General features: G+C 35.1%; 1 protein-coding gene across 2 annotated transcripts in view; it reads right to left on the reverse strand.

The window, feature by feature from the left end:
* Nucleotides 1-13,503, reverse strand: part of LOC145688348 (protein Wnt-16-like) — a 320,140-nt gene that overhangs the window by 142,313 nt on the left and 164,324 nt on the right. For both annotated transcript variants that reach the window (XM_081762490.1, XM_081762489.1), the window contains exon 2: nucleotides 10,192-10,505. In XM_081762490.1, the coding sequence (XP_081618616.1) occupies nucleotides 10,192-10,505 (314 nt within the window). The remainder of the gene's footprint in view (nucleotides 1-10,191; nucleotides 10,506-13,503) is intronic.

The raw sequence follows: 13,503 nt of genomic DNA on the forward strand, positions 1-13,503 counted from the left end.
AGACAGTGACGACGCTAGAAGCAAGGGGCAGGCGCTCCCAGACATCGTCCGCCCCCGACATACCCCAGATATGCTGTATTATAATGTAGGTGAAGTATCATTATTTTTTTAAAGTTATTTTCGGTACACAAAAATAGCTGCCCCCCAAAAATGTATCTGTCCCTCGATTTGCCCCTCTCCCCAAGAAATTAAAGTTGGCGCCGTCACTGCATACAGGTGCGCATGCTCCTGATCCGAGTGGTCAGTAAGTATTCTAACCTCACTAACAGCTTTGGGGAAATATCACTATAGAGTGTGTCTACTATTTATGCATCCGTAACAACAAATCAGCGTTACTGGTCACGTTATTTTATATTAGATTAAAAAAAAAGAAACAAAAAACAATGAACAAGAGAGAAACAGAAAAACTATGTGCGGAAGTCAGCATCAGTTTCGAGAGCCCAGTTATTAGCGTCATCACGTGACATAAAATGCAAACCAACTAGATCCATCGTAAAAATAATGATTAAATAAAACTATTGAAGGTTGTTCCTTTATCTGGAAGGAATAAAAATACTATTAAGAAAAAGAAGAAGCAAGCAACAAATTAGAAGAATTACCATTTACGACTTTCTCCCGAGCTCTGAAGTTGTGCCAAGTGCTGATGGAGTGGAGTTTTTATGGAGTAAAATTCTTTTCTACTACGTAATTACAATATTTCAGAGTCTTTTTCGGCTTCAAACTGTCAGTTGTCAGCTGCAAAATTAAACCTGAGTAGAGTTTAATTTCAAATGCAGCTGGTTGTCACCATTTGTGATAGGCATATTTTCAACTTAATGCGACTCTGAAACGATCAATCTTCAGGATAAGCATTTCGTAGAAACATGTGGTTATGATTACACTTTTCCCACAAAGAAAGATCTCACAAAGTCGGAATTACACAAACTAAAAAATTATGGTCGTTAACTAGATACATAAATACAATGACGCACTCGTTTTCTTTCCTAAATAGAGAATAAAATCGTTTTAAAATTAGTGATCTGCTCTGTATATAGGGAACATAAAACACTGTAAAGAAATAAAACGTGTACATCCAACAATGCAGTGGTCTAACGCAGTAGTTTTCAACCTGTTCAGCCCTAGCGCTCCCTTGGGTGAATGCGAATGTCCTGAGCGCCTTCTGTTCTTAGCTAATCTTAGCTAATCTGCCCATGCCAAAGCTGAACGAGAACTTGAATGAAGTAGTCCAAAAACCAGAAAAGGCTTCAATTTTTAAAATCAGCCTTTGATATCTATAGACCATTATACCTATTATTATTATTATTATTATTATTATTATTATTATTATTATTATTATTATTATTATTATTATTAGTAGTAGTAGTAGTAGTAGTAGTAGTAGTAGTAGTAGTAGAAGAAGAAGAAGTAGTAGTAGTAGTAGTAGTAGTAGTAGTAGTAGTAGTAGTAGTAGTAGTAGTAGTAGTAGTAGTATTTGTAATATATAAATATATATATACCTTTGGTAGTTTGTAAAACGTATAATGGTTTTCGCACAACAATAACTAAAAACTAACAAGTCATGATATCTGAAACGCACCTTAAATGGTCTATCGCTCCGCAATTGTTCCTTTATGTTCCAGCACCCCTTTTGCAAACGAGAACGCTCCTTGAAGGCGTTAACTCCCATGTTGAGAATCACTGGTGTAATGTATTCGAATTACGCTTACGTGATCTACCTTGACGAATTCGGGTTCCCTTTGGAACACCACAGCTCAGTTGGTTGGTTCAAATGGATAAAATGAAATGAAATCTTTAAGTTTTACGTCCTACGTTATGCAGCCTAGGCTAAAGGAGACGGCGATGATGAGAAATGAATGAAACGGTAGAATAAAGAAAGTGGGAGGAAACGGGAGAACCATGAGAAAACCCATGCACACGGTGTTTGTCCATGGCGCAAGCTGGTGTCGTATTATTTGTTGCTAGTAATTTATTTTTACTTTTTTATTCGAAGAAGTAACGGAGGTCATAGTATGAATAAATGAAAATCCATAACTCCATGGATGAAACCAGGCGCTTCACAATGCGCTGAAAGTAGTATTGCCCAGAAGACACAATTTGAGGTAGTCTTGTCACAAAAAGGTGCCGTCAAAGTGTTTTCTCGTCCCTCAAAAAGTTTATATTTTTCAATTTGAAGACATCTTTCTCATCTCGTATCTCATCAAGAAAATCCTGTTTTGTCTCGTCTCGTGGGCAACACTAAACATATTTAATATGTTGCGGTTCGCAGTGGCAAATGACTCAAAAATCTCAACGTAACCATGCAACACAGTGCGAGAATTTGCCTTAAGGTGTTTCAATACTCTACTTGCTACGTACGTTAACAGCTAAATTTATGGTCCAAATGGATATCTAGGAACCAAGACCCATGTTATGTAATTTTATTACTTCATTCATAAGTCATCATTTAATCACCACCATTATCCTAAGTATTCTGCCATCATTGTCAGGTCCCTTACAGTAAGCTAAGAGTTTCCACGTACAGTGAAACATTCATTAACATACACCTTTCGCCTCTATAATACGAATAGAGTTTGTGTACCGGCAAAAAGGACATGTATTATAACGGAGCAGATACTCTCAAATACGAACACGGACAATCTTTTTACCCCTCACTCCCTTTTCAATGTTTTATTAAGCTCTTCAGGAATTACAATTAGTTAGCACGGAAAATACTTTTTTCTTAGTTTAACTTCCCACTAATGCTCCGAAGCTAAGGGAGATTGATGATGATAATGAGCAAAATAGTGAAGTAAGAAAAGTGAGCGGAAACGGGAGAACTTAGAGAAAACCCTGACACACGGCGTTTGTCCACCACAAGGCCAATTTCGTGCGAAGCATTGTCCTCCTCCCCAGAAAATATCGTTTGCAAGTCTCCAAGCTCATGTTGAGAAAGGAGAAGGAGCCTCATTGGCTTAGAAGCTGCTTATGTTCCTATGGCAGCTTGTTCCTGAGAGGGGAAATAACATAATCTTCGCTAGTTCCATACCTTTCTCTTCCTCATAGGGAAGCTACCTAGTGGGTATATGGTTCGTGTACGCATCTTCGGCACAGGTTTTATTCCCGTGGGAGTTTATGTGGTTCGGATCCCACGTTAAGCTGTAGGTCCACGTCTCATATAGCTTCAGTGCTGAAAATGATTGCTAAAACTCCAATCCAACCGTTCATCATAAGGAAGATGTAAGTAGAAAGGACATCTTACTGGGAGAGAAGAGACTTCCTACGTCTCCCAAATGGGCGACTATCACGTGTCATAGTATATACATGATATTTCGGCACGCAAATCTGAACGTAGTTGTAGAGACAAAGTTTGGTATCGTAGCCTACTGGTTTCCAGGTCTCCCAAAAGTAGGTTGGATTCAGCTGGATTGTGGTCATTCTATGGTTTTGCCTTTGGCGTTGGAGATTCCTGTAGACTTCTATTCGCTAGATAAATTCTCTTTACTAGTAAGTACAACTAGAAGATGGGCTTTGCTCCACCTCACTAATGAGTGTAACTCATTACCCTACTTATGGCTTTTACGTGTTTTGGGGCATGCGTCATTCGAACGAACAATTACTGCAAAGCCTGAGGAAACACAGGCCAATTTAAATTATGACTTGAGCCACCCATCTTGAACGAGGGTGTCCGCCCATACCATCACGGGAAAATAAGTGCTGTAATAGATACTGCCTCTCGATTGTCTACGAGTCTATGTGGAACTTTTTCTCCTCCCTGATAAATTAATTACTCTTTCCCTTTGGGGTTTGTATTTTCCTCTGCATGCTCAAAGATAAAGGAATGGACGTCTCTAGTTTTACGATCAAATTCAAAAGACGAATCTTTCCCATCTCACTTTGCTACGAAAACTAGCACAATAATTTGAATATTGATCATAGTATTTCGATAGCCTATATTTACGTGCATAATATATTTCCTGTATACTACATACTATTACCGCATGAGCAATGAATAGTCCAAATTTGTGTAACCTCTCAGTAACGGACTCCTCTCATTTATTGACAAATAATCACACCCTATCGGTATGCGTTACGATACTACAGTCCTCCGCTAATCTCTGTTTTGATCACAAAATTGTCCTGTTTAGTGTCATCCATCAAGTATGGTCCTCTTCCATTTCCTCTTTTACCTTCTACCAAACTTTTTTTTATCACAACTCAAATAAGACAAGTTCTTCTCAAATAATGTCCTAACCAGCATCTTGTCCTCTTTAATGAGTTTGATTTGCTAAAATTCCTTTATATATTTAAAATGGTGGCAGCGATAATAAGAGAGAGATTATCGTTGAATAAAGAAAATATTCAATGTGTGAAAACGGAGAGATTTAATTTAAAGAAATTAGAAGAGAGTCAGGTAAGAGAGGGATATCAAATTGAAGTTTCGAATACATTCTCGGTTTTAGAAGATTCGGGGTGCACTAGTGTACATGATACTTGGATTGAAATTAGAGATAGCATTAAAATTTTAGCAAAAGAGAAAAATTAGGACACATGGAAATACGTAGGAACAAACCATGGTTCGTCCAGGAATGCATTGAACTAGCGAAGAAGAGAAAACAGGTAAAATTACGTTGGCTAGAAAATCCAAATGAAATAACTACACAAAATTTCGAAAATATCAAACGGGAAACTTCCGAAACTTTAAAAACAAAGTAACGAGACTTTTTTTTTTTGAAAACTAAAATTAAGGAACTTGCATATAATAGTAAAAAAAAAATTCTGGACACGTATAAGGACATTAATGAATTTAAGAAAGGCTATCAACCTCGTGCTTATATATTAAAGAAAGTTGACGGAACAATTCTCACTGATACAGATAACATTTTAAATTGATGGAAAGATTTCTTTGACGATTTGCTTTACATGCAGTCAGAAACTAATGTGCGGGGAGAAAAGGAAATACACACAGCCAAACCGTATATTCCAGAACCTAGCCGAATAGAAGTAGAAATCTCTATAAAGAAATTAAAGAAACACAAATCTCTGGGTGTAGACGAAATTCCGGCTGAGCTAATTTTAGCTGGAGGCGAAAAATTGTGGAACAAGATACACAAACTCATTCTCCTTATCTGGAACAAGGAAAAACTGCCACAATAGTGAAAAGAATCAGTCATTGTTCCAATTCACAAGAAACGCGACAAAACTGACTGTAATAACTATCAAGGCACCTATCTTCTGTTAACATCCTATAAAATCTTTTGAAATATTCTATTCAAGATTGAGGCCATACGCAGTTGAAATTATTAGATATTATCAGTGCGGACTTAGAAGAAATCGATCAAATATCGACCAAATATTTACCAGTCGACAAATATTCGAAAAGAAGTGGGAACACAATATCCCGGTACATCAACTATTTATTGATTTTAGAAAGGCTTACGACTCGGTTAGGAGAGAAACAATTTACAACATTCTTACAGAATTTGGAATACCTAAAAAGCTAATTAGGTTAATTATGATATGCTTAAATGAATCCCGAAGGTAAAGTCCGGGTAGGAAAATTTTTGCCTACGAGATTTCTCGTCGAGAATGGCCTGAAACAAGGAGATGCGTTGTCGCCATTATTATTCAACTTTGTCCTGGGATACGCTATAAGGAAAATGAAAGATAGCAACTAGGGCCTAGAGTTGAATAGTATTCACCAGGTTATAGCGTACGCTGATGATGTAAATTTAATAGGTGATAAAAAGAGAACAATAGAAAGAAATGCAAAGGTCATATTAAGCACTTGTAGGGTAATGGGTTTAGAAGTATATGTAGAGAAAATTAAATACATGGAAGTTCGTCGAGATTGAAATACGGCAAATTATGGATGCGTTAAAATACCAAATAATGCATTTGATAAAGTGGATACTTTCAAATATCTAGGATCAATATTAAGATACGAAATTCATATTCACGAAAAAATTAAATACCAACTAAAAGCAGGGAATTCGTATTGTAATCACTTCAAAATGTCTTGTCGCGAATTCTGTCGAGGAATTGAGGCTTGAAGCACACAAAATGATAATCATATCTGTTGTTCTGTATGGTTGCGAAACATGGTTGCTTCTTCTGAGGGAAGAACGTAGACTGAAAGTATTTGAGAACAAGATCCTGAGACGAATATTCGGACCCAAGAGGAACGGACATGGGGAATGGTGGAAACTTCATAACTAGGAACTACACAATTTATACGGTTTTCCAAACATTGTTAGGGTCATCAAATCTAGAAGGCTCATGTGAACAGGTCATATAGCCAGGACAGAAGAAAGTAGGAACGCTTCCAAAGTGCTAACTGGAAGACCAATCGGAAAACGGCCATTAGGAAGACCTACGCACAGATGGGAGGACAATATTAAGATGGATCTCGCAGAAATAGGAATACAAAGTAAAAACTGGATCCAGTTGGCTAAGAACAGAAGTCAGTGGAATGCTTTTGTGAACGCGGCAGTAAAACTTCGGGTTCCATAAGCAATAGAGTTTGTTAGATCGAGAGAGAGAAAGTCCGTGTTTCAGTCCACCGGGAGATCAAGATGTAGAGGGTCATTAGCTAGAAATCTAATTCAAAGATTGAAGTAATATTCAAACGGGAAGTAACAGAAATCTAGTTTTTCCGGTTTAATGTCGATCACTATAAAATAAAAGCTGCAACAAATAGCGAGAAGTGGTTTCTTGCAATCGATCAAGCGTCCCAGGAATATATTTTATCTCCGTAAACCAATAATAGAAATCCACTATAGCTTCCGGTTTCAATGTTGATCTACAGTACATAGAGACAATGACGCCATATTAGAGGATGATACTGCGCTGAAACTGTTGCGATGCTTTTTGAGAAACATCAGGATAAAGTTGAACACGTCTCTTGGCCTGCCCCTCTGGTCTGTTTTGGAGACACAAATCCTGTACAGATTTCCGCCTCTATCCTCTCTCACTTAGTTGAGTGATGCACCTAATGATAATTATTTGAGAACAAGTACATATATAACAAGATAGAAAAATATTTTTCTTTAAATTTTGTAAATTAAAATTAAATTACTTGTTGCCTTTAGAACAGCACTAATAGCGCAGATTTTTTACATTTCTTTTCTTATTTTATTGGAAGAGTAACTACACAAGTCAGCTTGCTTATTAGTTACATTTTACTTTCTCTTCTGAATGAATATATGAATAATTAAATGTTTATTTCCAGAAAATGTTCACTATTTGTTTTCATGATTTACTTAAACTGCAACCTTGGGTAGTCAATATATATATATATATATATATATATATATATATATATATATATATATATATATATATATATATATATATATGTGTGTGTGTGTGTGTGTGTGTGTGTGTGTATGCAAAAGCAAAGTTTTCACTTTATACCAGAAGTAACAAGTAGATATCTACCCAGAGATACACGGTGGTGTGACGAAATTAGATGGCATTGCGAATGTCTTGGAGGTGCATTATCCAAGATAGATGGTTATCAGAGAGTATTGGAAAGACTTTAATCCAGCAATTAATCCACAATTGTTGATGATGATACGTATGCGTTTCGCATATAAATAACCCTCACCATTACACTCATGTGAACTTATTCTTGATATCTGAGCATTTGATATTAAGAAATAAACGCTTATATCTGTTCTGAAGATCATATATCGATTCGTAAGATTTTCGTAAACCTGAGAAAAGACAAAAAAAAAAAAAAAAAAAACGGAGTTTTAGTATCAGGAAGTCGCTATCATCCATAACTACTAGGGTGTAGTTCATTATTACCAAAATAGAATGTCCTCGTTTCTGTCCTTCTATTCGAACTTAACGAGTAATAGTTTTCGTTTTAAGTGTCCACAGTCATTGGCATTAAGAATCAAGATAATAGATGTCTAGAAGTAGTCTCACATTCATATATTATATGGATTCAGTTGTTGGAATAGGTTCTAATCCCTTGTCTTTATAGAAAAACTGGAAGCTGTAGATATCCATGTAGTTGTCCATTTTCAAAACGGCTCTTGTCCATTTACAGAAAATCCCAGATTTTCTTTTTTTAATGTAGGATCTAAATGTTTTGTAGAACTGAAAATGCTTCAGTGTGTTCATATGAAAAACTTTGAAATACTCAAATATTTTCAGTTCTACAAAGCGCATCGACCCTACAGTTTTTCTCATTTATCTGTGATTTTCTGTAAATAAAAAAGAGCCGTTTTGGAAATGGACGACTGAAGACAGTTAAACTAAAATTTACTATTTTTGAGTATAACAGGGTAAAATTTAATGTTGTGTCTGGGTATAACAAACGGTTCTGCGAACTCGAAATAATTTAACAACCGTTTCTAGCGAATCGGTGTGAGGCGGCTGAATTTCACCGCTGGCTATTGGAAAACTTCATCTTACGCGTATTAAACTGACGACGTACGATTTTGTGAAATCAAAGTTCAATTCCGAGAGAAGGACACATTCGAGTTTTTGAAACATTTTTGAAGAAATGAAGAATCATTACATTTTCATTTCATGAAACTTTTTTTCAGACAATATTTATTACAAATAAATGTTACGGCTAAACAACGATGTAAGAATAAGTGGAGTATGTTTTTATGAATCGGTAAATTTTCCGGTAAATTTTCCGTTTCAAAATTTTCAGGATAATTTTCATCACTGCTTCGCGGCCTATTTCTGCTATCATACAATTCCTCGGTATTCTCCTTCCATTTATCTAACTCTTCTCTTCCCTTACTATTTTTTTCATTTTAATGTTAGTTACATTTATTCTTCTTTGGCTCTGTCATATTTTCATTGATTTAGCTTCCAGTTAGGATTTTTTCATATTTTCCAAATTTTTCTAATTCCTTTGTCTCTTCACATGTCCTTATATAATCTCTTTCTAATTTTTTACTTCCTTTTTGTAATTCATTATTGAACTTCTTGTACAATTTTCCCTCCCTTTCTACTATCTTGGTTCCATACCCTCCTTTGCTTTGTCTTCATTTACATTTTTCAAATAGCCTATGGTTTCCTAAGTCTACTCTCACCCTGACACTTTACGGTTTCTTCTGTAGCTTATACTGAAAGCTTGACTTTTTCTTACTACTCATTGGTGCTTCCTTCTGAATTTGTATATTTTAGTTTCGAACATTCGAGTGATTCCCATATGTCAACTTTTCTAAATCTAACTTTTACTTCTTCTGGCTATATTTTCAACTGAACATCAACTTTGACCAACATCAGATTGTGATTTGGAAAAATGTTGGCACTAAGTAGAGTCTTCGCGTTCTTTAAAGGCAATCTCAAAACATTTTTCTGTATCAAGACATCAAATTATTTAATATATTTGATCATATAGCACTCTTGTGTTCAAAAACTATGCTTTAGAATATTTACTCTCTATGACATTTCAAAAATCGATTGATAATGAAAAAAATACAGACTTGATTTATTTAATATCATATGATACGGAAATGACTACTGCATCAAATTTTAACTTCCAAAGCAGCAGAAAACATAAAACTGATAATAAAAAGTAGGTTCCTCACATACCTTCTGAATTTTAATGCATTTAAATGTTTGAAGAAATTGATACTAGCGAGTTTATTAAATAAATGTATATAAATAAATGGAACAGCAGTTGTACAGAAATGTCACTCACTAAAGAAATATTTCATTCCATATATTTAATTTCCTTACAGATACATAATTATTTTAATTTCCACACTAATGTTCTTTTCTCCCAAAATAGTAAGTTTTTTTCTAAGTTGTTTAAATTTTCTTCAGTGTGTGTAAGGCAAAATAATAACTTAACTTGGTACTCATTTTGTTACAACGTGTTTGATAAACATAAGGTTCATACATCAAAACCCAAAGTTAACGTGAACTTGCCTTTGGAATCAGATTCATAAATTTATACACAACTTCTATTATATTAACAACGAAGTTTTGTTCCGTTGCTATCAAATAATAAAGTATATATTATTGAGCTAATGGAATTCTTTGGAAAATGATTTTTTTTGTTTCTTCACCAAAGTAGAAAGCCAATGATGTTAGGTTAGACGTCTTACTATTAGATGTAATAGTTCATAAAATTCTTCTTACTTTGCAACGTAATCATGTTTCATTGTAAGTAAACCACGTATAACACATTTTACATACGAACAGAAACGAAAACAGAACATTTTACATTGTACTCACCTCTCTCCAGTATATAACCAAATAAATTATCTTTATTATTATAATTCGTTGTACAGTTCCATCGTTCGTTTCGAAATTGATATTGGCATTCTTCGATACCACGACGAGCACCCACTGACACAGACCGAATAGTGTCCGGATGTGAAAGACACACTTCCACTTGTTGCGACATTAAATACGGTAGATTATTGCAAACTGTGCTGGCTACATGAGGACTGTCTGCCTCGCCATTTTCGTCAGCTTCCAATTGTGTTGACATTTCGCCCAGTTGTGGTTGGTGATCAAGAGGAGATACTCCTACTACTCCCAAGTACCTAAGCAAATATAGAGAGAAAGGAAAATGGCTGAAACTTGGTATAACAAAGTTTTATTCTATCACATAAACTACATAACATTATCACAAGTTTAAAATTAAGAATAAATTTTCATAATAATCATAAACACAATATTGTTTTTGTATTGGAGCAATTTCAAAATTGGCTTTGTGTGATATCATCTGCTTATTTTTTTAAAGTAAACCTAGCAAGAATATATACAAAACACTTGACGTTAGCGAATTAGGAATTAGATTTCTTGGTTTTCGGCATCTATGGATATGTTAACCCGTTACGTATGAGTGATGGTGTCTCTCGGCGATCAAAACTATCAAAGAAAAGGGAAGGAAGGAATCCGCCCTAGGACTTATATATTAGGTACCATCCCGGCATTTGCCTGATGTGAAAAAGGAAAGCCTCACTCAGGATGGCTGGCCCGATAAAGCTTTTACACTTTTTCGACAGAGTATCCCCATTGGAAATCAAACTGGGGACTGCTCAAAACAATTGATGTTGTCGAAGTAGCATTGCAAGGTAGAAAATAACACCAATACTGGAGTCAGTGGTCTCGCAGATACAACCATCGTGTATTCATGTTACACTGCCAACAGTTTTCAACACTTACGAATTCCCTCTTTTTAGCTCTTATTTCTTCGAGCAAAGATACATGTTCTGACATTATACACCGGCCAGTTAGAAATGATTGGTTTACTGTTTAGTGGAGTCATTTCCAACTTAATGCTCTGTGACATCACAGTTTCCTGCTCTCCTTTCTAGTAAGTTGCACAGAGAGAAGAAGGTGCAAGGATATAATTTGACGTAGATAAAAGACAATGGTAAGGGACAGAAAATAATATATGTAGCGTAGTCGTTGTGTTTGCAGCCATACTGTTCGTGGATTTACTAGGTATGCAGTGCCGACACTTATTTATTGAATTCTCCTACCTCCCCCATTTACCACTTTCCTCATGGTGTTTCTCTGCTTTAATGAGATTACAAAAGCGAACAGCTACGTCACACAGTGTCCAATCTTAAATGGTTGATCTAGTGAATCTGGGTGGACACAAAATTGGAAAGCATAAGTTTGTAATATGTTGAGTTAAATTTAACACACTATACACACAGAATACGGTGTTGACGCTATACCACATTAATATTGATTAATGTGCATTAAATTGTAATATATGTTTCTAAATTTAATTAACATTTAATTAAACGTCTCCACATGAAGCCATACAAATTACAGCTTCATAAGCAGCTGAAGGCTACCGAAAAAGAACGTTTACGGTTTGCTGTCATTTCCAGGAGTTAAATGGTATTTTCAACTGCATCATTTTTAGTAACGAATGCACATTCCACATCAAGAGAAAGGTCAACGAACAAAACTGTCAAACTTGGGGAATAGAATATCCACGTAGATTCATTGAAGATGGATGAAATTCCCCCAAATTGTATTTATTTTGTGTTATGTCTCATCGGAAGCTGTACAGCCTGTTCGTTTTCGCGGAGGACACTGTTAAAACTATCACAAGTTCCAGCTTTGGCTGATGCTGCAACTAACTGAGGATTCAGGTGATTATCTGCCACAACAGAATACAGCAGCGCCTCATTATCACTATGCAGTTTGAGCGTTCTACAATGAAGTGATTCCAGAACGATGGATAGAACGAAAAGACCATTTAAACAATATTCTTTGGAAATTGCCTCAAGATAACCAGATTTAACCCCATTGGATTTTTTTCTCGTTGGGTTATATTTAGGACCGTGTTTACGTACCGCCACTTCCACCAAATCCTCATGAACTGCAAATAAAATTGAGGAAGCTGCTGCTACCGTCACACCAGACGTTTTAACCAAAGCCTGGCAGGAGCTAAATTAACACATCGATGTTTGTCGCATCATACGTGGCTCTCACATTGAATCTATGTGATGTCTTCATTCTACCACAAAACCTTAAGAACCATGCATTACGTGACACAAAGAAAAAAAAATAATATGATAGGTACAGCATTCTTTTCTATACTAAATTTTTAAAGTGAGACTTTGGGGTTATAGTTTTCGAAAACACTACGGTGCTCATAACTCAGAGAGTAACTTTTTAGCTTACCAAACACTTCACTCTAATTGTTTAGTATAGATGCTGCGTCATAAATAACCCTTACAACAATACACAAAAAAATGTTCATTCTCCGTGAATATTTTACCATTGTCTGACACTGTCTCTAAACTACATATTTATATAAAAAGTAGGAGCCACTGCGCTAAAGTTTCTCGCTCCAATTCCTAAAACTAAATCATGTAGAGCTGCAGTTATTAAGAATTTCTTTTTTTTTATACGAAGAAAATTATAAAACATTTTCGGAAAACCAAAAGAAACCTCATTCCAAAAAGTAAACTACCCCTTGCAGAACTTTCCATAAGAAGTAACTTATGCCATTTATTAGGGTTATTGATGAAAAACGTGTTTATAAAATAATAATAAAGTAGTATGAATTGTATTTTATAATATACTCAACAACAAAAAATCTCATCTTTTAATATTCTCATAAAAGTGATTTATGCAACATTAAAAGGATAGTATTGAAATATTTATTTATGAAATGCGACCAAAATCGCCTAAGTCTTTTTTTTTTTTTTGATAAAGCAGACTGAAAAGAAACTCATCTCCAAGAGTAAATTAATCCTTGTGATTTTTTTTTTGTAAGGAATAATTTACGAAGTATTATAGAGTTATTAATGAAATATTTATTTATGAAATATGAAATAAATGTTGTAACTCGTTATTGAGAAAATCGCCCGGAAAGAACTCACCCCAAAAATAAACTACTTCTCGTATATTTCAACACCAATGACTCATGTAATACTGTCATGTTGTAAATGGAATATTTATTTGTGAAGTATGAATCAAATTGTCTGACATTTTAGAGAAAACCGTCCAAAAAACCTATTTTCCAAAATAAACTACCCTTCGTAGATCTTTTAAGGCCAAATTAGTTAT

Source organism: Thermobia domestica, chromosome 6 (genome assembly GCF_964235325.1).
Source record: "Thermobia domestica chromosome 6, izTheDome1.hap1.1, whole genome shotgun sequence".
In the NCBI taxonomy this organism is placed as follows: domain Eukaryota; kingdom Metazoa; phylum Arthropoda; class Insecta; order Zygentoma; family Lepismatidae; genus Thermobia; species Thermobia domestica.